Source organism: Lepidothrix coronata, unplaced genomic scaffold, assembly GCF_001604755.1.
Source record: "Lepidothrix coronata isolate B3197 unplaced genomic scaffold, Lepidothrix_coronata-1.0 Scaffold112, whole genome shotgun sequence".
NCBI classification, from domain to species: domain Eukaryota; kingdom Metazoa; phylum Chordata; class Aves; order Passeriformes; family Pipridae; genus Lepidothrix; species Lepidothrix coronata.
In genome coordinates, this window is record NW_016690292.1 from 1031177 (window position 1) to 1058239 (window position 27063).

The 27063-nt window shown below is 38.3% G+C and overlaps 1 protein-coding gene across 6 annotated transcripts in view; it reads right to left on the minus strand.

Moving 5' to 3' along the window:
* Positions 1-27063, minus strand: part of MAST2 (microtubule associated serine/threonine kinase 2) — a 192297-nt gene that overhangs the window by 113491 nt on the left and 51743 nt on the right. Inside the window, exon 1 of one of the 6 annotated variants that reach the window (XM_017824613.1) lies at positions 13609-13630. The exons of the other annotated variants lie outside the window; for them this stretch is intronic. Coding sequence (XP_017680102.1) covers positions 13609-13614 — 6 coding nt within the window. The 5' untranslated portion in view covers positions 13615-13630. Of the gene's footprint in view, positions 1-13608; positions 13631-27063 lie in introns of those variants that run through there. 6 annotated transcript variants of the gene reach the window in all.

A 27063-nucleotide genomic window follows, 5' to 3' on the forward strand; every position in this document is an offset into this window, starting at 1 on the left:
CACACGGAAATGAAGTCTGGAAATCTATTTGTTCCTTGACCTAAAACACAACCCACACCGTTTAAACAGAGAGGTTATGTTATAAAAGTGTGAAAAAACCAGGAGCCCATCACTCAAATTTGTCACTTTCTCTCAGTCTTGTAATTTGTCCTTGAACGTGTAGCTGCGCATATGGCACAGACCCACAGGCAAAGTTGGATGCTGGAGCCTGCACTGATGGCAGCTTAAATGGAGTCCTTGCAAATTAAAGTGAGAACCATCACTACACAGGATGTTCCATATTTTTGCCAGAGCAGACAGCACGATTCCTGAGATTGCCTTTGACCTTGGTTTCTTGCAAGGTAGCTCACTATCATCACTTGGGACAATAGACAAATATTTTTACAGCTATAAGAGCAAATACATTTCGGTTAATAAGTTAATATTTCACAGATGATGAAATCCCACTGACAGTCAGTGACCTGGTACCATGCACTCGTGTTTTAATTTTTTTCCTTTGCTGACTATGTTTGCTTTAGGGTATACTACCAACCAGCAGGGGATTAATTAAATCTCCTTCTATACATAACCATTTGCATTACAGAAATGATATAATGAGGGTTGGAATCTCCAGTTCTGATGGAAAGTACAACTGGCCGTGCAAGGGCAAACTGTAATCCATCCATCAGATTAACAGGAAGGAATTTTTCATGGTGATTTAAAAAAAAAAAAATTAAAAAAAAAAAGAAACCCACCCCACAATAAGCTTCTCTTTCTCCTATCAGAATCTGTCAGGAAAAATAATTTCCTTCTTTTCACCATATCATTGTCAGTGGTTATTAAATACAACACTTCTCAATTTCTCTTTCTAGAAATGATTACATCTGAACTTGTTTTCCAAACTCATCAGTGAAGAATTTTAAACAGCAACACTAAAACCATATCTACACTGAAGGTCAGATTAACCTATGGAATATGCTGCAGATATTTTCTACAGTTTACTGACTTTTTAGAAACTAAATTCAGGATCATACTGTTAGATCATCTGCTTAGCTACAGAGATACTTAAAATACAGAAAACGAATACTCAAGCTCTTGCCGATACTATTCAAAATATTCAGAGGACACGGAGTTTAATTCCCTTTCTCCTCACTCTACTGAATTTATGTCTGCCATCACACAAATTCATGGATTGCCATGGATGGCTTAGCCCCAGTGCCTCTTCCCATATTCCCAGTACCAGCCAAACTGCCTGGAACCATCCTTTCCTAAGAAATCTCACCTTCTCGGTGACAAAGTGCCACAGCCTTCAGGACAACACGTGTGGCACAGAATAGCCAACAGTGTACCTGTTCACCCAGCGCTACCCTAAACATACTACAAGTTCAAAGCAAATTAAATTTACTGTTTGGAGTAGTTCTCTACCCCAGCAGAAGTTGCACGTCAGTAAAAATGCCATTTGTAAAGTACATTAACATATAAAACCAAATGGGGGAAAAAAACCTCTCAGCTCCTTAACTTACAGGCAGCCCTATTTCTCTAAATATTCAGTATAGATCAGTCTTCCAACCCACAGGTCACAAATCAGCCAGATGCATTTCATGTTTTTAGATCTTCCAGCCTTTCTCTCCTCTTCAGCTTAGAAATCCCTTCCTAGTCAGCAAAATAAAAAGCCTTTGGATTTATTTCAAATTAGAGTTACTGCAAAAGGAAATAAAGCTAAAAGCCCTTTAAACTTTAAGTAAAATTCTCAAACACAGCAAGTTATTCTCCCTCCCCCACCAGCCCTTCTGCCTGAGCAACAGAAAGTTATTCCTTTGTAAGCAAAGCTAAGGATCCAGGTCACATCTGTGCATTAACCTGTCAAGAATAAATGCATCCAGAAGCTGCCCACTAACCTTTCATATCACTTAACCTCAGGGCTTTCCATAAGATTTAAGCTTTTGGTTACTTGACCTAAAACAATTCCAGAATACATCTCAAAACAGGCAAGAATTCACACTTTCCTCAGAATATTTTCAGTACCCACTCCCATTTACATATATATATATATTTATATATATGGTTTTTAGTCAGCTGAAGTGTCTATTCCATATTTTATACATTACATCATGTTTTCAAGCCCAAAATACAACATTACCCAGCACACCATGGGCCAGTCGGGACCTGCTCATGGTGACAAACATGACTGAAACCACACACCACGGCTTGGACAGGCAGAGGACAACAAAAAACAGCGGATGCAAAACACATTCCCAAGGGCTGAATGGGGAGTTGCCCAGCCCCTGGAAAAGCCACCTGCCACAGCTGAGCTACAGCTTCCACGGCACTGGACGCCCACAGCCCAGGGCAGGGTGGCACCCACACATCCCTCAACAGCCACAGCAATGAATGACTCAAAGTTTTCCAGCTCTCATTTCCTCCACAGGACTCATTCCCATCTCTGTCACTGGGGACCAGGACCACAGGTCACTCTAATTTCACGCCATCAGTCAAGCAGCATCTCTTTCTTTCCATAGTAAAGACAATGGCTCGTTTCATATTTGATCCCAAGCTTTTCAGCTGAGGTTAAACACTGGGTGGTTTCTGAAAATTCGAGACAATTTCTGAGATCCCTGGTCAGGTCGAGAACTGGGGTACAGTAACTCAGCTGTTCAATCCTTAGACATCAGCAAACTAATTTACTATCAACTTGATTGTTTTCCTCAAGGCTAAAAAAAACCCCAACCATAGCAGCAGCCCTCTTCAAATACGTTTGCCAGAGTTACTTTTAAATGATAAAGAGCACGTAAAAGAATGTTTTTAAGATGCAATTTCATTTCCAGGAAAAGGTAACTTTAAATATTATGGTTTGAATTTTGCAACCCAGAGTCCCAGATGAGGAGTGGAAGCACGGAAAAAACAGCACAGAAGAAAAAAGGTGAATTTGCTCTACTAGCAGGTAATCCATAAATTGCAACAGCAGTTGCTGCAGAAGACCATTATGATAACTTACTCCGTGAAATAAACAATAACAGCTACCCAAAATGTGTGTGTGGATCAACAAAATAAAAAGCAAGATGTGGGTTAGTCCTCTGTAAATAAAAGGCAGGTTATACTTTCAAACCTGAGAAATAACACCCATAATAAATGCTGCAAATCTTCCTTATGTGTATTATATTTTTGCACAAATTTGCCTAAGGGAGAAGGAATATTGAGAGGAATAAAGCCCACAGCTTAGACAGCTCATTAATCTTCCTCATTACTTAATTCTAGTTTTACAAGGCCACGAAGCAGATTCCTGATGTGTGAAAGAGCCAGCCCAGCCTTGAACCGACATCCAAAATAATGGGAGCAACTGTTCAAAATCCTCTTTCATTTTGCCAGACGGCGCCAGTTTCAGAAATTTAAGTCAAAAGGTCATGTTCTACAAAATTTTGGAAAATGCAGAAAAGAGTGTCATCTTGGAGCCACACAGGACTGCAGCTGTAATGCTATTGTTAGAAACTGCTCTTAAAATTACTCTGTCTTGACTCGCACCAAAAATTCCTTCAAGACTGGGCATGCAACGATCACAAGGAAACAGTCACAGCTGCTAAAAATGCCAAGAGTATTACAAATTAATAAATCCAGTTTTATTCTCTCCCTTGTTGGCTCATTCTAATATTAATCTATGATTAAGTCAGCTGACATTTCTACCATTCATACGTCTACTCCTTAAAAGGTTGTTTTTAGAGGAATTAACAGCTGTCATCAAGGTTACCTGACCACCAAATTTATCCATAAAACTCTTTAAACATCCCTTAAAACAGAATAATCAAGCCAAACATAATTTTGGCGAGTTTGAGGACCCTTCTGGTTTATCCTAAGTAAAAGTTATAAGAAACTATGTGCATCTCACAAAAAGTCCTGGACAGGCTCATCAGCTCATCTCCATTCAGTGCATTGTTAATACAGACTGTGAACAAAGATCAGAGATTTCAAAAAAAAAAAAAAAATTTGAAATACACTGGCATTATATTATATTGAAATAAACTGGACATTCTTCAACACTAGTTGAAGCAAGAAAAGGTACGTGGTCAGTTCCATATTAACATCAGCAGCAGATCCCTTAAAGCAGTCCAAAGGGTTCTGTCTATTCTGTCAGTCTGGTTTCTCACTGAATCCCCAGTTACTTGAAAGCAAACAGGCAGAAATTAAATTTGGTGGTTGTTTTTGAGAGGCATTCCCTGGGTCTCCAACTGCTTTGTCAACGTTGGGCTAACGTTTGTGACACATCGACAGAATTTTATCTTTGCAATTGTTTATTTCTCTACTAATTTAGGGGACAAAAAAAAATCTGAGTCAGACCAGTCTCGTTGGAGAGCTGGACAGCTTGGCCAGCCCTGAAATAAAACCAAGTAATAGTAAAGCTCTGGGAGAAAGTTCTGGGGAACAAAGAATTCTTTGTTCCTCAAAAACCCTCAACCACGAAGGTGTCTCCCACCCTGTTCTAAAGATGCAGCAAGTCCATTCCACATAGATCATGTGAAAACACTCTCAGAAATTGAAAGCATAAGCAATCAATTTTAAAGATATTTAGTAATTAGTCCTAAAAGGAATTCCAAGCATATAGAGCTCCCTTGCCTTCATCTAGTTTATGACTGATAGCATCTGTAACCTCACGAGGCATCCATTAAGTTCAGCAGTTAATTACATCTGCTCTGACTGGACATTATTTACAGAACAAGCAGATGTAATTTTTCATTGCTTAGCTGAGCTGCATGAGGCACTTGAGCTTACCCCTCTCAAAACTCTGCTTCTCACAAAACCAGGGAAGGAGGCTCATGGTTTTTTGCAAAGGAATAGATACAGGCCATCATCCACTCAGTGATAGAACTCCACGTGCTGAGCACCACGTGAAAATTTGGAATAAGAGATACCGGCCAGACAACAGAATTTTAACTTCTCTTTCTGCCCTTAAAAGTGAATAGTCTCTGATATTGCTTATGTCTGCTGAGCTCCAAACTGGAACACAAACCCTTGACAGAAATGATGAAAGAAAGGGCTCAGTTGTTTCGCTCCCAGACAATAAATATTTTTTTACAGAAAAAGCAAACGGCCACAGAAGTTTTATGTTTGTATTATGTGTACAGGAACAAACAACCATCCCCTAGAAATACAAGGTGATAACACATTTAGTGTGACTCATTTCAGAGTTATAACACAAACCTTTTTTGCCACAACTTTTTTCATAATTAGTTCTGAAAAACAACATTTTCAGTGGAAAAAATACCAATTATTAAATTGGAACATGCTTTCCTATTATCTCTTTCACATATACTTTCAAAAAGGTATTTGATCTGCTTAGGCATATTTAAATTAACCATAAAGACAAACATACAAAAAAAGGCAATTTAATGGTCCTCTCCATTTTGGTGAGATAGAACTGCAATAACTACCCACCTTACCCTAATTTAAAAATTATAATCTTACACTATCTTAACTTCAAGGGTACAACAATGCCTGTCATGTTCACATGTGACAATGCTCTATAGTGGAATATAAAGTGGGAAACCACAAAGTGGTGCTGGGCCAAATCCATGATTTATTTACAGGTTAAACTGAGTGTGGGGAAAGTTTTATACTGGTGTATGCAAGACAATGTTCATGCTTGAAGGAGGCAGAACATATCTCACAAAAGCAGCTTTCAAAATGAGAGGAGAGCTGGGAACTGACCTACCACATCCCTGGTCATATTTTTAAGTAACCACATCCAGTCCTGTCCTACATGTATACCACAAATTCTGCAAACGTGAACTGAAGTTTTTGGATCACTAAGATTTCTCCTGTGAAAAAGCACGGGATACATCTAAGCATCTTTCACAGATTTATTTCTGAACAACCTTACATTTAATACAGTTGGGTAATTCAGGCTTACTCGGTGCCAAGAGATCTGTTTCAGAGCAAACGAAAATTCATCCCCAATTAAAGTACTGGTAAAATACAGGCATGCACTCCCAAAGCACAGATTTGAGAAACTGCAGACTGTGCATAATGACTTTCAGTTCTGATGGGCAATTAGTGCTCTGTAATGGACTGGTAGAAACAGCTGATTCTATTACAAGGACATGTTCTGGTTAGGATTCTCTTTCTGTTGCATTTAAATTATAAATAGGGACTCTTTTGAAAATATATGAAGCCAAAAGATATTAATCAATCTCTAAAACTTGTCTTCTGTCCTTTACCATACTTCAAATCAGAACAAACACTGATTTCATCACCAGGAAAAGCCTTCCAGGTACTCAGGACTGTCTGTACCACCATTACTCTTCTGTACAGTCTTCATCCTCTACTCATTTTGGAAGAAACTGGAAGGGTTTTTTTTCATTCAGCCGTTGACTTCAAAGTCAGGCTTTAAGGTATAGTCCTGTTTGTGTTTATGGGTCCAGAAGAAATTTCCAAAGTCTTTGCAAGACTTACAAATTCATCACAAGTTGTCACTAAACAGTGCTCTTCCTCAAAGAGGACTTGGGAAGGGGCTTTTCCTGAACCTGAGAGATCTCACAACAGCCAGTCTAATCAAGGTCCTTGCTCACACTTTCAGGTTGAGTTCAATGCATGGTTAAAGCATTCAGCTCACAATAGCTTCTAGGGAGTCAATAAGTCTTTAATATGTTATTTTTAACTCAACATCTTTATTGTACTATAGGAGAACTATAACACCAGAATCAAAGTCGGTGCTCCTCTGATACACATTTCATAAAACCTACCAAAAAAACGTTACTCATACTGGAAAGAAAAAGCAGCATGTAAACTGCTAACCACCTAACAGGCAAACTTTCAGTACAGCAAAACAGTTAAGTACAAAAGTGCTGCAAGCTCCTAAAACCCAGCTGTATACCTCTGCACAAGCCCTCTCATTGTTGTTTTTCAAGTTCCATTGCAATTTTCTTCTGCCTATCCCACCCTGCTAACAATCAGCCCCAATTAAATAGCTCTTCTCAGAGTAGAAGTTACAATTTTGATGTGCTGCCATGTACGTTAGAGGACTTTCTATACAAAGTATGTTTGCTGTGGATGATCAAATGTTTAAGTTTTATGATGGTAACTAATGAAAAAAAAACCCTAAGACTTTTCGCCAAACTTTTCACATTTTTGTTTGAGAGGGACCAAACTACAAAGAAGTAACTAAAAAGATGAACATTCAGTGACAATCTGTGAAGAAATAATCTAAATAGCTTGCAAAGAATAACTCAAGATTTAACTTTCCAATAGCAACCATCTACTTCTGCTCTTTGGTATAAGTTATTTTCTCCATCAAGAAAAATCTTGGCGTATTTCCTTTAGATGTTTAAATCATTAATCTCTATTTCCACAATGTCTTCTCTCAGCCAGTGATACCCACAAGCTGTACTGGTGCTCACCAAATTCTCCCGAGAGAAGTGCAACTTCAGCAGCCAGAACGAAGGATCAGTAAAAGAATTAAAGAGATCCTGTAAATTCATTCACTGCACACAGAAAAAGCAAATTAAATAAAAAGTTAATTAATTCCATTCATTCTCCTCTAAAGTTAAATTCTGCAGTAACTGATATTTTTCAATTCAATAAAAACAGTTTGGAAACTGTTAAAATAGTTCCAAAATGGACTGATTGCAACAGGTTCAAAGCTCTTTTAACACGCTTCCCTTTTTCATTTTTCATAATGTAAAAGCACAGCAAAGAAAAGGCAAGAGGTGATGATTTCCACTTAAATCCTATTCTTGGGGCTAAAACATTGCTCCAAAGTTTAAGCATTTCAGTTTATAAGATAGACCTTCTGACAGAAACCTTTGGGATTTAAGGGTTTATTTTTAATATGGACTTTGTACTTGTTGAATTCAGAATTACAGCATGGGAAAGCAAACCCACCATGTAGTCAGGAAATTAGAGATGACTGGCTATAGGGGAATTTATGTAACATCCATCCAAAGCAATCCCAGTGCAGCTTCTGGGGTTACTCCAGATTTACATACAAGCTAAGTGGTGACAATTTAGACCTAACATCTTAAATGATCTTTTCTCACCTATATGATTAAGAAAAAAGTATGTCACAGGTAGCATTATACTTTCACTGTTATTAATTCCACAGTAGCCTCTTAAATAACGAATGATTCTTTTTCTGCCCATCACTTATTTTTATAGAAGTATTAATCTTTGAAACAAATTTAAAAATCAGCTTGGTATTTATTTAAGAAAAATACTAAGATGGCTCACACAGAGACAAGAATTACCAGAGACCTGGCAGTTTTTCAGCTGTAGTGAGTCCACTGTCTTACTAGGTGAGCCCTTGGGAAAGGGCATTGCTTTGTTAACATGGTGTTGGAATATTTTCAGCTGGGGGTAAAGCAACTGAAATCATACTCCCTCCCCTGCCTGAAACTGTAAGGATCTGCCCAGCATTTATGCCTAGTGACCTTAAATTGCAATGTATAACCTGCTTAAAAAATAAAATCGATAGACATTATGCCTACTTATTTAAAAAATCAATAGACACTATAGATGAATAAAATATTCTTTTCATTTTCCCAGTTATTCTAATTGAATATTTATAAGCCTCTCTGGCCAAGTTTAACATGAAATGCAGATGGACACAGAGCATTTAAATGTGTACTGGTTTTAAGAAGCAGAATCTGTACTGTAAAACAAACTTGAAAGAATTATTTCTAAATTAACTATACTGAGGAGGGCTAAACCTTATTTTCAGTCTTAATACTTCAAGTTTTGCTAATTTCAGTATACTTAAATAGCATTTCACTGCCTGTTCAGCCCTAGAAACTGATAAAGCAAATGACTGACAAAAAAAATAGTATTTTCAAAACAATATTGGAACCTCACTGTACAAATTTCCATTAATTTCAACGGGAAAAGTGTGAAATTAAGTTCATTGTACTGTCTGAAAATCTCCATCTATGGTTTCCTTCATGCCTAATAGGCTTTTGCCTCATAGATTCAGGTATGCCTATCAGAGCAAACAAGTCTCTGGAGCCTGAGAAATGCAAGGAGCAAAAAGGGTTCAAAAAGCCAACAGGCAAATAAACAACATAATAGCAAGATGTGGGAAAGGGAAATGAACCTGCCCACAATGCCAGGGAGCTGCCATGTGCAATACTGAGGATAGAGCAAAGCACAAATTCAAGTGCTTCCACATTAATTCTAGAAGCCTGAAAAATAAAACAAAAGTATGTTTGTCATCAACTAACCACCCTCTGTAACAGGCATCCCCCACACAGGATATCTACAGGATAGCATTGTGAGTATCTGCTTTTCAGGACTGATAGATTACGACATAGAGGCAGGGAAGAGGCTCTGTGCATTACATTTACCAGGATAAAAAAATATTGCAGAAGAAAAGCATCACAGAATCACAGGAATTCCAGCCTGCAACAGCAAAACATACAGTTCCAGGACTGTGCTACCAACTCTCAGTTCAAGACAGTGACATCAGGAACCATTAAATAAGGTTGGGGAAGCTGCAAAGTTAGGACAAGTCATGAGAATGGAAGATTTCAGTCTGGGCCAGTGCTCATTAGGATAAGCCATAGAGGGAATATTTTGCACATAACAAAATAATTGCTTCCTGAAAGGCCAGTCTGAAGCCCAAGAGATGCTATTTTGGATTTGTCTCTAGCCTTCTACATTCCTTCTGATTTTTAGTACCCACAGCACAATTCTGTCTTGACTGAGGTGCAGCATTCCTTCCGGGAAGAAGCCTTCAGTCCCAAAAGGTTCATCAGTTCCCATCACACCTAATCCCTTCTTTTTACACCATTATATCATCCATTACATCACCCACACATGTGGGCTGCTAATCTCTTGTCTACAGGATTCCCACACATGGAGCTGGCAGGTATTACAGGGAATGCTATCACAGAACTCTTGTATTTCAATGTCCCACTTTGCAACCTGAAATTACCCTCAAAGCACCCTTGAACATCCCACACAGAAATCCATTTAACTGCATTTACTGACAGAGTCATCCTCTATCACAATCAGCTTCCTCTTATCCTTAGGGATCACCTCTGCTTGCAGGAGCCTCCTCAGTACAGAAGGATAAAGTGACTCCAGCTGGAAGGTGGATATTGTCCGAAGGCTGGGTCCATTCTCAGCAGCAGTGCAGAAGCTGCCATAGTTCAGATGGGAGTGACCTGCTGTGCCTCTGTAGGTCTCATCTCTGAGCTTCTCTACTAAGCTGGTCCAGTTCAGTTGCATTCAGTTTAAAAGAGCAAACCTGTTCTTTTACTGCTGAGAGCTCCTTGAGCCACGCACACAAACACACATAGAAGACCTGCTCTCTGACTACATCATCATGTATTTTCAATTCCCTGCAGTAACTTGAGAACCCTTCACTGAGACACCAGATTTTTACCTGTACCCTATGTTTAACAATCAGTTAGGTATTGGGAGCTAATATTAACTAAGCTTCTCCTTTAAGTGATTAAGATTGCTCTCTTCCCACCCTATTCTACTTTTATTAAGCAAATTAGAAATAGGTGAGATCTATCCAAGTCTGGTTGGTTGAATTTCTGGAGCTGCTTTTAAATGCTGACTTGAGGCATTCTCTCTCTCCACTGAAGACAGCCAACCTTTTTGCTTGTTCCCTGTTCTCTATACAAATCAGAAAATGCTGTCCCTTGCACTCCTGCATCTCTGAACAGGTTAGGCACCTCAGATGCTCAGGCAGAACACTGGCTAATGTTTTAGGTGTGTCAAACATCTGACATACAGAAGTAGAAAAAAAAAACCAAAACAAAACCACCAATAACAACAACAACAACAACAAAGACAAAAAAAAGTGCAGAAAGATAAAAATTAAATTGTTCTATTACAGCAAAATGTTAGATAAGAGAACCATAAGAGTCTCCTTGAGTCTTCCATTCATTTCAGCATACACTGCAATAGTAGACACTGAACAAGACCAAACATGCGGATTTCCTATAAATCCCTGGCAGTGTGAGGAATTTATCCCTGGTCAACACAATGCCAGAATCATTATGTACACAACTAACTACCCATACACCCACACACAGCCAAACCAGCACTAATTTGACAAAGGACAGAGGAGAAACTGTGAAGACAATGGACAGCTGTAATAGGGGAAAAAAGGCAAACAAGCTGTTAGGCAGCATCAAGAACGAGATAGAACATATTATGGAAATTATTATAATGCCATTAGCTCAATCAGAAACACATCAGCAGCTATGATGCCATGTCTGGTTCTGGGCATGTCATTCAAAGACAAATCCCAGGCTCCTGGCCGAGACAGCTCACTACTATTCTTGAAATTCATTTTGCTATGTAATATATACTCAAGTCTGAAACTAGAAAAAAGACTCCAAGCACAAAGGAATAAGTTTTCAGAAGAGAGAAAATAACTTGTCTTTCTAGCCAAAATAAGAGAGGTAGCTTCAAATGTTTGCAGTGTGACAGCACACTCAGAAAGGAGCATCTCCAGTTCATCTAAAATGAATATTCAAACGCTGGCAGCCATCATTCCAACGAAAGAAGTCTTTGGCTGCAGCAGGGACAGTCTCTTGGATTCATTGAGTAAAATCAAGTGAGAATTCCCATGGGAGGAAAGCTACTCAGAACAAAGGACAATGCTGGCACAAGAAATGATGCACACAAATAGGTGTAAGTGTGCTCAAAATGGAAATTAAAGTTTCTAATTTTCAGAAGACCACGCTTCTAAAACAGTAGCAATGAAGTGCCTACATTCTCTGAGGTCCTCAAGAGATACAATTGGACAGTGTATATACATTATTTCATACGTATGGCTACACACACACAATTTCTATGACTACGCAGACACAAAGAAATTCTGTTTTCCTGGGATAAATGGAAGGCTCACACATTTTCATTTGTACATATACAAACTTCAAAGACACCACATGAGCACATTTGGTTCCAATGGACTGATGCAGCACGGATTGCAGTATTATTTCTAACACCTTCTTTTACAACTGACTTCTTTCTTTGGAAAACAAAAAGGCTTGAAAGCCACAGGTGTCTGGAATGCATTTTCTAGATATGCAATTTATGGAGGCATTCAAAAACAGCCTAAGATATATATATATATATATAGCAGGCCAACTGTGAAAGCTTAGCACAAGAGGAATTTTCCTAATCTTGTTAGGGACAGGATTTTTTTAGTGGCAACATGGTTGCTGCTATATGTCTGTGTTTCCCTGTCCTAAGCCTGTTTGTTTTGTGTTTTCTGTTTAGTTTGGTTCTCTGGGGGGGCTTAATAGTTTTTTGCTTTTTCGTCTTCATGGTAGGATCACTTTATTATCTGCTTTTACGGCTGCCATTGCCATTTTCTGTGGGAGCACTTTTTTGTTTGTTTTATGGCCCATCTTCAGTGAATCCTCTCTAGTTACACTCAACCTTTTTGGCTTTTTACTCCACTCTGTTGGTCTACTGCACTACAAGTTACTTTTGAGGGATAAGCTGCAAGACTATCAGCCCCAATTTTCAGCAAATGACGACTACAGAAGGATCTGTCTGCTGTGGATACACAGAAGTCTCAGCTGAAATACTTCTTAAGCCACAAACGTGTGATTTTGGACGGATGGAGCTAAATCACCACATCTTTTCACAAGAGGATGCACTCCAGGAGCAAGAATCAGACTGCTGAAGATGACACTGGGGATCAGAATTTTTTCCAGGAGAAGGGAGAGGTACCAAGAATCCAAAGGTTTTCTCATTTGACTGCCATTCCACCAGCAACTATCAGGAGCTGTTATTTCAGGTTTTTGCACCTCTAAACTATAAGGCTTTCCCCATAGAAAAAGGAATTAGCACCTTTAAAGTAATTATTTTCATTGGTTAACATAATTTTGACCAGGTTATTAAATTTCACATTACGCATACTTATGATACGGACTTTGGAAATACATTTATTGATCTCCACCATTAATATTGCAATAGGAGAGTGACAGGTCTCTCCTGATCACCTTCTGGAGATGAAGATGCAAGCTAAAGGAACTGAAAAAGGATTATTTCAGATCTTCTAACACTGATTGCTGGCAGTGTTGTTAATGCATCAGCATCTTGTATTACCTGTAAAAAACTAAAATTCTATGTATTTTGGAGAAAGTTCTACTTTGTCCACCACCAGGGGACAAAGGGAGCCTATCTCCTTACTCTTTTAGCATTAGCTTGTTATTATGTCTTGTGCATCAGAAGGAAACCTCCCACGTCTAAAAATTAATTTCTTGTAAAATTATGACACTAGTTGGCAGGTTTTTCCCACTTTTGTCATCTGCAATATTTTTCTCTGTTGAAAGCTTAAATTGTTTTTAGCAAGTGTTCTTATTTAATATCTTGCTGTCAGTGGAGTTTTAATCTCTTTCCTGCAACCAGGAGTTACAGTGGCAATCCCAGTGGTATACTGGCTGCCCTTACACATTGCTGTTAAGTTTTTCCTCTTGTTTTGTGACTGTCCTTAAGGAACAGCACAAATGGTCTCATTTCTCAGTTAATTCTCAAACTCCCTGCAAACCAGGCTGTGGTCAAACTATGGGAGGTGATCAAGTAAGGAGGGGACACAAAGCTGCCACATCCCACCCCAGGTGCAGTAGGTGGCACGTGCACAGCTGCAAGTCCATTTTAAAGCCTTCCTTACATTACCTTCATTATCTTTCCTAACACTCTCCTGCCCAGGTGAATTCATCTGATGTTGAAAGCTGACTTATGTTTCTATTTGTTCTGAGGTTGGAACTCCATCGAATCGGCAGCTCTGTGTTTAATGGTCCAGATCAAAATAGTACAGGTGAAATTTTACCTGGATCAAAAACAGGAGACCTTATTCACATTAGTCACGTTAGGACTTTTCTTCTAAAGTTAGTACTAATGTTTGTACTTTGCTAGTTGAGCTAATGCTGTACATTGTCCCCTAATGATAGTTCTACTTTGTATGTAGTCAGTCCTGTGGCACTGGGTGTATTGTAGGATAAATGTTCTATTTCTTCTTTGATACTCGTATTTTCAGTTTAAAATTTTCATGAGCTGATCTCCATGTTATGATTTTATATTTCTGCAAGACGACTCATATAGCTATTACACGAGTTCTTTAAGGAATTATGATTCACATTCTGATATCTCTTACACTATTTAACATGTGTCAAAATAAATAGTAGAGAAATCCCTTTTAATGCAAAAGAATATCTGCATGGATATTGCACAAATCTTTATCAACTGAAACACTATTTGAAGATTTCCATTCCAAAGCAATTACCACTCCTGCAGAAGAAAGCAGCTGATGAAACAGGGGGCAGAAAAGATCAGTACTTAATCCATTATCACATCCCAGTAATGCTAATCTAGGTGTAAGATTAATTTGGACTTCAAACATATTAAAGCAGCAAAATAAGATTTGCTTCCAGAGATGTTCAAAAGACACTATATCCATATGATCAGATTCAACATTTACTGCAACCTTTCGTCTATAATATGAATTTGAAACCAATTCAGACATTTACTAGAAGATAATAGAAATAGATGGTATATGGAAGCACAGAATGCAAATATGGATTTTAATACGGGAAACAAAACTTAACCATTAACTAGATCGTCTTCTCTGACAGGGCAATTAAAACACAAGGAATATATTTCCAAGGCAACCCCTTCAGTATTTCTCTCATGTAAAATTACTAAGTTATTTGGATGTAGCATTTTGTTGGTTTCCACCTCTGAGTTTTCTACTCTTTTTAATTCTATGTTTTTCCCTAAGAACTTGACAGTTACTTGAAAAATCAATTCTAAAAACATTTGGTTTAGTCTACCTGACCTTAGCAGTCGGTGTATTATTTCTAAAGTAATTTTTTTCAAACACAACCATTTGATAACCTACCAGCTTATTTCACAGTAGCAATGGTGAATAACCTCTAAGTATCGTACTATTGTTAAATCTAAAGTTAAGTTTCTACTTTTTCTTTTTAGTTTCCCTGACTTTGATTTCTGCTCAGTTTATAAAGGCAAACACTGCTCAGCAGACTGACAGATACCTCCTTTTACCTGGGATTTCAAACAGCTCAGTTTACCTGCCATTGGCTCATTTCAGTGACACAATTAACACTGTGGATACAGTTCAGATGTGAAGGCACTGAAAGACTCTGGTCTGCCCTGTCCTTCTGGGTTCTTACAGTTTCTACAGCCTGCCCCCGTGGCATTTGGAATTCATCTTCCTGCCTCCTTCATTTTCTGTAACTTAACAGAGCCCTCATCCAGTCGCTACCAAAATGGAGGTTGGAACAAATACTTGTTTTTCACTAACAGGTCCTGTGCTGGGGATCCCTGAGCTGGAGGCAGCACTCCACGTGGAGTCTCACCACAGCAGAGCAAAGCAGCAGAACCCCTTCCCTCGACCTGCTGCCCACGCTGCTTTGGATGCAGCCCAGGACAAAGTTGGCTTTCTGGGCTGCAAGCACACATTGCTGGGTCATGTCCAGCCTCTCACCCACCCCAAGCCCTTCTCATCAGGGCTGCTCTTGATCTGTCCATCCCCCAGCCTGTACCTGTGCTCAGGATTGCCCCGACACACGTGCAGGACCTTGCACTTGGCCTTGCTGAACTTCACGAGGTTCACACAGGCCCACCTCTGACACCCGTCCAGGTCCCTCCAGATGGCATCTCTTCCCCCCAGCGTGTCACTGCACCACTCAGCTTTGGCATCATCACCAAACTTGCTGAAGGGACCTCAGTCCCATTAAGCTGTTTAACAGCATCAGTCCCAATACCATCCCCTGAGGAACACCCCTCATCACTGGTCTCCACTTGGACACCACCAAGGCACTGACCACAGCTCTGAGTGCAACATCTACTTCAACATTCATTTTCCTCATATTGCCTCATTTGTAATTAAAAAGTACTTCCTCTGAATTTGATTTAAAATTTTAACCTTTAAAAACTAAGGTCATGCTCAAATGCTACGAATGTTTATCTCTACCTTATTGCTCTCTTAGATGCATTTTATGATATTTAGAGCTACTTTGACTCCCTTGGCTACATTGTCTAAGTATAAACCTTTAAGAAGCCCCTCGTTCGGATGAAACTTTATTCCATTCAAGCAATTAAACAGTTTTTTACTACAACTTAAAATATATTTACAAATATTTTTATACTTTGTCTGCATCAGTTTTCATTTTTTGTTTCATTGTGGTTTTCTGGCTGATATGAAGCAGTTTAGAACTTCACAAATACCCAATGGAAGATTCAGAGGGGGAAAAAAAGAGGACTGACTATTGAACAATAAAGTGAATGTTATTTCAAACAGATGAAAAAAGAAATCTTGTCCAAATATATGTTTGCATGGTTGAAAGACTGTGAGAGAGAGCAGAAACAAGATTTTAAGAGAGGCATGTTAAGTAAAAGCCTATAGTACTGCTCAAGCTGTTTCAAAATACAGTGCTTAAAACCAATTTCTAGCCATAGTATCAACTATCAAATATCAACTATCAATCACGATCTGTTACACTAATAAAAGAATTTTATTCTATTTTTGCTTTTTCAGAATTTACACACATCCAAGATGAAAAGTGGCAGGGGTTTTTCTCCCCTGCCTTTGTGTAGCATCATACAGTCCCTAAACCTGCTTGTTATGCAATTAATAGGAACTTCATTTTTTTGAGAGAGAGTTCTATCACAACTGACTCAGCATCCCAAATTGTTTGACTGCTTGCAGCTTCCACATAATTTGGGTCACCTATCCTTCCCCATCACAATATGCCTGTAAATTTATGCCAGTCATTGGTTCCTGAAAACAAACAGCATTTGTTCATTTACTCCTTTTTATAAAATAAACAAAAACCAAATCAACCAGTCCCATAAAAACACTCAGCAAAGACTCAAAAGCCCAGCCCACATACAAAGGTAGCCTATTTTTATAGCTAAGCATCTTCCTGGTTTGGGTTTGTTGGTTGTTTTTTTTTTTTTCCAGGAGAACAGGGGGGCTCTTGAAATACCAAAAGGAATTATTTTAATGCTTTCTGAAATCTGCCTTCTAGGAGTTTAGAAGCATTAATTCTTCACAAAGAATACTTGTGGAGAAATTGAGTTTGGTAGCTGAGGAAAGAAAAAAAAGGCAACCATTCCATTTAAAACATCAGTTCTAAAGTGGTCAGGTTTCATTTGCATGATGCACCCTGCTGCCATTAATTTAGCAGCCCTCTAATCAAGCTCACTTCCCGAAAGAAAAGTAGAGAATATTGAAAAGATGGTTGTTAAACTCCAAGGTTTTCAGAAAACAGAAGAAATTTAAGTATGAAGCCTCCTTTTGAGTCCCATTATACAACATGCCCAGTTCTGTTTGACTTCACCTGTGGAACAATGAGGATCTGCACACTGCAGCATAAGGATAAATGAGGAATAATGAGGGGAGGCAAAGCCTCTTGTGACAAGGCTTTAATTTGCCTACAATATAGGATTTCTGTACATTCAAAAATAAACTAAAAATAAGTAGTTATTTCTTGCAATACTTACTTTCACCTGGTCATAGTGACGAGTGCACAAAGAGACCCAGGACAGCAATACTAGACAGCCTTGTTTCAAATATCAAGGTCTATGTCAAGGGTATTTAAAGCCATCTTACTTCAGGATAAACTAGGTCACCTGAGGATTAAGGAATAAATGAATGAAGGCCATACACCAATCTCTCAAACAATAAGATAACACAGCTGTTTCTGGTTGAAAGGTGAAGTTAGTAAAACTCTTTGTTAGCGTTATATTGTCTGCCAAAAAACACAAGCAAGGAACAGAAATCACTTTATTCAGTAATTCAGTTAGTAAAGACCAAGAGAACTATTGCCTTTTAGAAAGAACTCACATGCCACACAGTGACCAGAGTGACCTTCTCTGAAGTCACTGCAACTTTACCTCAAATGCTGCTTTGCTTGATATTTTTTTTAAAGAGAGAAAAAAATATGTTTATCTTGTGGTACATAAATGCTATACAAAGACATGAAGAAGGTAGAAGCAAGATCTACCCCAAACCCCTCTCATTCCAGTGCCTTCAAATCTATGCAAGTTATGCAAGGGCTCACTTTCAAGAAGTCATTCTTTTCAAAAAGTATGAGTTGACTACACAGAAAACTGGCAATTCCCAGCAACAGCATATAAGGACCTCTCACCTCCCCATTTAGACACGTAACTGGATTTTTTACCTGGCTGCAATCACCTCCCCACAGCTATCAAAAAGAAGGAATTCTGTTAGAGCACCATTTTTAGGTAACTGGTTTGCCCAAGATTGCTGCAATCCATACAACCAGGCAAGGTACAGGCTATTTCTCTTGATTCATGGTAAATCAATATTATGTTTCCAGCACCACACAACTAAATTACATCTATTGCATCTGCTGCTGAAAGCTGTATGTAAGGGCATGGTTTTTCTTTAGTATTTCATTTTTATCAGTCCCAATGGTACTACATTGGATTCTATGTTATATTATGCCTTAACAAAAATGATTTTACTACATCACTCCATCATCTGTCTAAACTTAATCAAGCACAACATTGCTTTCTGAAAGTCTACAGTAGTCTCATGTCCCTGCAGGGCTTTCTTCATGGTAGCCACTTTGGAAGAAAAATATCAGCTCAGCACTGTCAAACTCTCAAAACTTACAAGCAGGCAGTCATCAGCACACGGCAAAATTGTCCCTGATTACACTGTTGTTAAAAAAAACCTTTAATATCTCCCCATTTCAATACAAGAAGTTTTGGGTGCTATTTCATAAATAAATGTTCTGAGATGAAGGGCAACAGAACTGCTAGGTTTAAATTTGGCCCACAGTTTTAAGGTAGGGCCTACCAAAACAGTCAACAAGCTCAGAATGGGAAGGTGCCTGACACTGTATTTGAAAAAGGAGAAGATAAAAGCTAGAAAAACAAATAGCAAATGGCTGGAGACCATTAGAGAAAATAAACTGTCTGCCCACAGCCTTTGCAATCTGAAATCAATCTCAATTGTAAAATCACTCATGTCCCTGTTTAAGTCACCTCCAATCTTTTTCTTGCCCATAGCTCACCACAATCCATTCCCCCAGCCTTTCAATTTATCCCCATTGTTTAAGGGTTTTAAGATCCTAATCGCCTCCCAGCAAGCACCCCACAATTAGCCCCCCCCAGGGGATCTCTGTACCAGTCAGCACAAAATCTTCCACCTTGGCCAAATCGTTCACTACAACGATGAAAAATAAAGCCGAACGAGGGATATTTTTACAGAGTGGGAGATCACTACCTACACCTACGGGGGAAAAAAAGGCAGCATAACATTGGAATACATAACTTTATAATAGTCTTAGGGCCACAGATTTGCTGGGAAGAGATGACCATGGGTCTGGCCTGTTCCGTTTCAGACCTGCAGCCCTGAGTCATTACCAGCACGAAGGAGCCACAGCTCCCGGAACCGATGGAGCAGAAAGGACCTTATTCACGGACCACACCAACCCACCCCGGTGACATCTGATATCATTTCTCTCTTTTGGCTGGCAGCACAAGTGACATTTATTAGCCTGATGTAAAACAAGTGATAAATGTCAAATCCAATTAATATTTTCATCTTCTGATGAAAGTAATTTAAAAGCAATTATATCAGGTTACAGTTGTTTAAGCTATGCCATACAATAGGCGGTAATTATATTCATCCTCATTCCAAACATGACTTTATCACAGTAATATCCAAGAGCAGCTTGAAAAGAGAAACCTTTGGCTACAAAAGCATCTGCTGTGCTTAAACAATTTGATTTAAATGGAGCATTGCTGTTAGCAAAATGAGTCATTTACAGATGTGACCAGGTAAAAACAAAGCTGAACCACTTTCCATCCAGAGAATTACTTGCTTGTGCTCATAGACAAAGTGCTGATAACGTCAAAGCCCAGATTATAAAGAGAGATATATATATATCATTATCAAAGAGAAACAACACGAAATCATAAATGCAAGTTATTTATTTAAGGAAGAAAAAATTAATTCAGAGGACCGTATCAGGAAGCCTTCTGCACAGGAAGTGGAAGGATTAAACTCTTAATTGACTATATTATGACACACCTGTAGTAGAGCACTTCACCCAAAGACCCACAGCAGACAATAACATGTCAAGATGCACGGAAAGATGGACCTTATTGCCTTCAGACATATCAATAAAATTGATATTGAAAGAATAGTTAAGGACAGTGAAGTCGAATGTTAGGATGAAGTCCATCAAAATCTGAAACAACTTAATACTTTTTACTGGATTTACATCAAGAATGCCTGATTCATGAAGCAAAAAAGAGGAACTTCAAGGTTTAATTATACAGAGGCATTTATGTAAAATGGCATATATTTATGTATTTATGATATAGTATACAACAATTGAATTCAAGTTGAAATTACCTTTCTAAGAATAAATAGACTAGCAGATTCAAATTAATAACCTACCAGTCTTCCTTTTAGGCTCTGAATCATGAAACTACAGTGTGATTCATAGCAAATCTTTAAATAGAGATGATGATTTCCAAGCTCATAAGCCAAGTTTAAGGAACTCTGCACTGCATTATTTACAGTATAAATACAATGTTTTCACAAGATATGACTAAACTGAAAATTCATATTTCTAAAGCATACCTGGCCTAACAAATCATTTCCATACCACTTGAATTTCCCGTTGCTTTAGGTGGCTTTTATTTTGTTTTGCAATTTCTTTCAAATGTCACTGATAGTCAGGCCAAAAGTCATATTGCTAAGAAAAACCTTTAACATCTAGAAACATGAAATCTAGATAGCAAGGTTTTATTAAGTCCACCAAAGCCAACCCTATTTCTGTGATTCCTGAAAGAGAATGTAAACTTTAAATAGTTTGTTCCTGTAAGAAAAAAGACCATTAAAGTATATTCACAGAGTTGAAAACTCAGAGAATACCCACACAGCTGAAAACAAGCTACACAGGTGATGCCTGAACCACCTTGGATGCTAGGAGAAAAATACTTGCATTTGCACACTGCTCTGGTGGGCAAAAAGACTCTGCTGCTCATGTAGGTGCTAAAGAAAGTATTCCAGATTCTTGCCTCTCGCTGTTGTGCTAAGAACACATATCAAAAAAGGTCTAGGGTATGCAGCTCTTAAAAATGAACCCCATTTGAAGATTCAATATCTGCTTCAGACAATAACATGAAAACAACACAGACATTTTGCACACAAGCACTTTGGTGTCTACAAATTATTCTGTGCCTTCTTATAGTAGCTCCTAGAAATTCAAGAATCACCAACCCTGAAGAGCCTACTCTGTCTTGACCCCAGAAATGGTAAAATCCTGTACCTTCTACAGGTCAGATAAATACTAATGGCTTCAAGTAAAGCAATTTAATACAAAGTAAAAGAGGAACAACTGCTAAATCATATGGGAAATATTGCTATATATTTATAATTGACTTCCAATGTCTCCTGACATTTTAGAGAGCCTTTTCTAGGTGTTACTAAAATACTGCAACATACTTTTGTCATTTACGTGATAGTAGCCACAATGTACAAATATTCAGAACACAAACATACTTGATATTTATCCCTGGAAAATACAAGAGGACTTCCTGCTCCCAGTCAATACCGACACTTTTCAAAAATTAGATTTTCACTTGGCATGTTATAATTAGGTTTCCTTTTACAAAAATCACTGTCTTTCAGTGTGAGAAACCAAAGAGGGCAACCATAACCAGGCAGAACTGACAGGAAAATAAAAAAGTGCTCTAACCAATTTCAACTTCCAGGCTGATGACATAAGCCTAGAAGCAAAATACACGCTGCCTCACTGCAGGACATTTCTTCTCATTAAAGAGGTAAGTGGGTCTGTGTAAGCAGTGAAGACTATTAAAGATAAGCAGATTAAACACCAGTCTTGCAGCATGGCAGCATTCTGTTATGTTGCTAGGCTGGAGAACTGGTTTTCCTCTAAGGTTTGGGATTTCCAGCATTAAGCAAGTACAAAATGCAGCGATATTAACACCAGTGAGGCACGCCAAGTGGCTGATGGCAGGGGGGAGAAACAAAAGGCACTCTCTACACAGCAACCCCTGTCACCACCAGCAGCAAAAACCGTGCCTGGCAACGAGCAAGTCTACCAAGCAGACACTTTCAAGCCAATGAAATGTATGAAAAAGATATAGCTGTTTATCTTTGGGAAGAATCCCTTTATCCAAAATCTCCTTAGACTCAGATGCACACACAGAGATCCACTTTTTCATGCAGTCACCTGCTAACAAAACCTTTCTTCCTGTAGCAGAATTAATTACTGGCATTTTTATCTTTTCTCATAGGTTGAAAATAAAAAGTTTTGTGAATGCTTGTATAGCTGAACTAAGTCCTTAATGACAAACTGAAAGCACTTATTTAAGCATAACTATAGCAAATTATCAGAGCAATTTAACAATACCCTGAAGACAGCAGCTAAATGCCATCTTTTCTGCCTGAGCAAACCATTTAACCTTTTATCCTTGTCCATATTTCAAGGACATTTTATTCTGACAAGGTTACATATTTTTCCCTTGCTATATTTTCTAGTGTCTTCAAAGTGTATGCCAGAAGCATACACTCCCCAAATTCTGTCCCCTTTCCTACTCCATTGCAAAGCGGACCACAAGGGCAAGTCCTGAAAAACCAAACCAGGGTGAAAGCATGAGCCAGGCAGACATTCACTAAAAATCAACACAGGGAGCCTTTCTAAGCATGAATCCTCAGTCCTACAATGAGATGCAGCACACTCACACACATCATAACAATCCATTTTCACATGTTACAATATACAGCACCCAAGCACAAGATTACAACAGACTCATATAATAAAACTTCACAGTTTGTTTCCACTGACTGAGTTTAGTCAAAACAAGTTGCTTATGACTGATCTAGTTAATGAATTCCAGACAATTCATCCATAGTCAGTGTTCCCCAGTCCTCCTTCTCCTCACTCATGGCCCTCCAGACACTCCTGATCAAAAGACAGTGCACAGTGCCCAGCCAGTCTGGACACCCACAGCCCAGCCTCTGCACAACTGAGTTCAGTTCCCTTCACCACACTGGTAACACCAGTACAGATCCTGCTCCTTCTGTCACCTGCTAATTTTCACAGAAGCTGAAGAACTTAGACTGTCTTTTGGACATCTTCTCCAGTCCAAATTTTAATTGATTTCAGGCGTCGAGAATTTACCAAGAGAACAGGAACCAAGCCTGCACACAAGTCTTGTTTCTTTTGGAAGTTAACCTGAAAATATTACCTTTTTTTTTTTTAACTAGTGTTTTTAGAAGAAAAACAGTGTGCAATTTCTTGTATTCTAAGTATATAATTTCAGTATCTAGATAAATCATTTTTATTTTTCTTCTTGTGTTACCACCCCTTCTTCACATGTCAGTATAACTGGTGACTTCCTACATCATCACTGTTGGAAGCCCTTCAGCAGACATCTGACCTGTGGGTTCAGTTATGTTCCTGGTAAATCTGTGAGCAGTATAAAATAACTCTTGTTAATATATTTTCCATAGCAGGCTATTCTGTTCCAAAAACTCAAACCCAAGAGACTCACAATATCTGAAGATCTTCACACATGTATGTATGCATGTATCATGCTAAACTTAAAGTTAACCTTCAGTTAAAAATTTATATACTAATCTTTCAGTTAATACGTTTCAAAAGTTTTTTAAAAGCAAAACAGAAAAATCAAATTTTGAGTCCAAATCAGTCTCCCTTCACCGTAAACAACTTGTTTTCCTTTATAAAACACAATTTCTACCTTTAACTTTTTATAAAAATACTGTAAAAAGCAACATTCCTACTAATGGTATCTTTATCAGATCTTGTGACCAGCTTTGTAGCCAGCAAAAAATATCTTGGGTAATTCCAAAAGATACTCTTTAGAAAACAAAAGTGATGAGTATGTTGAGTTTCAGGGTCTCTAAATTATGACCCAAGATGCACCAGAGAAGCTTTAAATTGTACAGTACAGTAAGCCTTCTCTTGTTAAACATATTGAAGCTTAGTTTCCACTGATTCTCTATTTCCCTATAAAACAAAACAAAAAAGTGCTCAATCCTTAGAGTAAAATAAATCAGCTTAAAAACAAGTCCACCGAATATTCTGAGATTATATTCTCCATGCCCTATTTCCCCTTGCCCCCAGGAGGAAAATGTTAGTTTTATGTTTAGAATTAATAAATCATTCTACTGGGGGTGGAGAAGGGGTATGGTTTTTTATATATATTATATTTTAGCCAAACATGCTGTGCAGCAGAAAATACCAGCCAAGATAAACACATTCAAGTACTGTGATGCAGTTTGTCTTTTAGATCTGCACTGAAACTAGGACAAAAACAGTCCCACAAAGTAAATTACCCAGTTGAACCTAGCCCAAATTCCAGCAGAAAATGAAAGGGGGATATCACTCTGTAGGAAGAGGTGGATGCAGGGAACTGTGGTGATGACAAAGTCCAATCACCTCTGAACACTGGTTAAGTACCACAAATGTAGAATATAAGCTCCATGAAAGTATCTGCAATTCGGAATATCACACTCTCCATTAATTTTCTTACTTGCACTTACTTATCAGGATTTTGGGGATAGAATCACCAATTTCTTGCATGTGTAAGAAAAGTAAAAGCACACATGCAGCAGCTCCTGCAATGCAAATAAACCCCCCCAAAAATAACCATATTCCAGTACAGGATGATGTTCAAAATACAAGTTTATCTTCACAGGGACTCACTGGGTACTACTGCTTCTCACCTGCAATAATATAGCAACAACAAATGATACACATGTACAGGGAACAATAACAAACCTAGGTAACATCCTAACATTTGTGACTAACATCACAATGTATTTTACATCACAACTAACTACAAAACAACAAATACAGATCTCTGCACAATGCAGCAGAAGCAGCTCCACCACCTGCATTAGCACCTGTCCCTAGGCAGTAATTTATGTCAATAGTCCAAGTTCATTATCTAAAATGAAAGCCTAGAAATGAAAAGACTATTCCATTATTAGAAGCTCTTTCTCAGTCTTTTCTCATTGCTATTACACAGCTACATCCGGCTGTGAGCATATTATGTGTATGTGTATTTATATGTATATATAGTTATATTTACATAGAACATTTTATTTGCCTCTCCTGGACCTTAATTTCCACACATTTCACTAAACAAAAACACCAGGATGCAACAAAAGCAGACTGAACAAATGAAGAAGGTGATACAGATGGGCCACAAGCCAATATATTGACTTTGCATGTAGGAACAGTTCCTGTTCCTTTAGGTTATTTGCTCACACCACTCCATGGCCATTTACAGCAGGGATCACTGCAGAGGGAATTCTCAGCAAAGATGAAGTATCACAGTAGAGATATCAAGTATATTTCAGGTAATGGAGGTAACAAGAAGCACAAGGGAAACATATGCATACATTTGCTAAAGAACAGGAAGAGCTGGTGATGGCAGATGGTTTATTTAACAGAGAAAAAAGAATAGGTTTTGACAAGAGAACAAGTCTAAATCAACTGTGGTAAAAAGCAGGGCGGGGACGGGAGACTTTGGGGAGGAGGGACAACGTGACACTAAGATAGTCAGTTTGTTCATCTCAATCAATCCTCAATAGTCAATTTTTAAACATTACATGAAATAGCACTAACAGGCTGTGGAAAGTGTTTTGTATCAAAATATAAAGGAAACAAGATTTTCACAGTGCACGTGACTAAGTACCAGAACAGGTGCCAAGAAAAGCTGCAAAATCTCCATCCCTAGAAATACTCAAAACCAGCCTGGACAAGCCCTTCAGTAACCTGATCTAACTTTGGAATTAGAGTGCTTTGAGTGGAGGGGTTGGATTAGAGGACCTAATTTAGGCTGTGATGTTCATTTTTAAAGCCATCAACACCCAGTGTGAACTAAGAAACTTTTTCATCAGTGGCTTTCCAAACTAGTATCACCCAGCTCTCCACAGAAAGTAATTTTAAATATAGTGCCTTGGCAGAGTACCAACAGCTTTTTAATTTTTTCCTGATTGTTAAAGTTGAAGTTGACTATAAAATGGTCACTTTTCTGAGCCAAACTTCTTCTAAAAAATCTACTCCAAGATACAGAGGGAAGAAAAAAAGTTCAGCATTAACTTCCTTTTGGCCTTACTGGATATCTGCATTAATTCCTGGTGTCCTTTTAGCATATTTTCTTAGTTCTCAAAGCATTTTTGATGCAGATATTAATTACACTTACATATATATATATATATATATGCATGTGTATTTATAGATACCTACCCAGCTGTGCAAAGGCACAACACCACACAGAGACAGTAAATACTCAAGACCACCAGAATGATTGAGTTCCACCACACTACACTGAGTTAAACCAGAGAAATGCATTCTCATTCCCAGCAGTGTCTTCTGTTGACACTGGCAGACATTTGGGCTTCTCCAACCTCCCCTCCTTTTCCAATACTCCCCTGCAGCATCACCATAAAAACCACTCCCTGACACATCAGACAGATACAACAGCCCAGACAAATTCTAGGCTCAGGAAAGCTCTAAAAGGGCTTAAAATTTTTTTTATTAGCTGTAGTCAGAAACAATCTTCTTGGTTATGAAACTCTGACTAATTAAATAAATTGAAAACAAATATCAATTTATCCAAAATATATCCCAAAACAATCTTATTTATTCCTGTATACTCAGTTATACAGAAAGTAAATACAGCTGATTTTATGATGAGGAAATGCACTATCATAACACACTGTCACCGTGGTATATGCAGCACACAGTGTCAAGCTACTCCTGTGATTTTAATAAGCTGGCACAAAGAAAAATCAAAATATACACAAATTATAAAAAGGTGAGACATAGATCATATTCACATAAGGCAACAATTACTCTGTAATTGCCTTAAAGCATCAGTAGGGTATGAATGGCACTATGTTAAAATGGTAGATTTATTTTCCTCAAAGGAAGTTAAACAAAAGGACAGGCATGGTTAATTTAATAGGCAACGTTCATGGTCTATAAACAATTACTTATGCTAGCAAGTATGTAATAGGCTGTATCCCATCCTATTACAATGCAAAGGGTGGGGAAAAAAAAA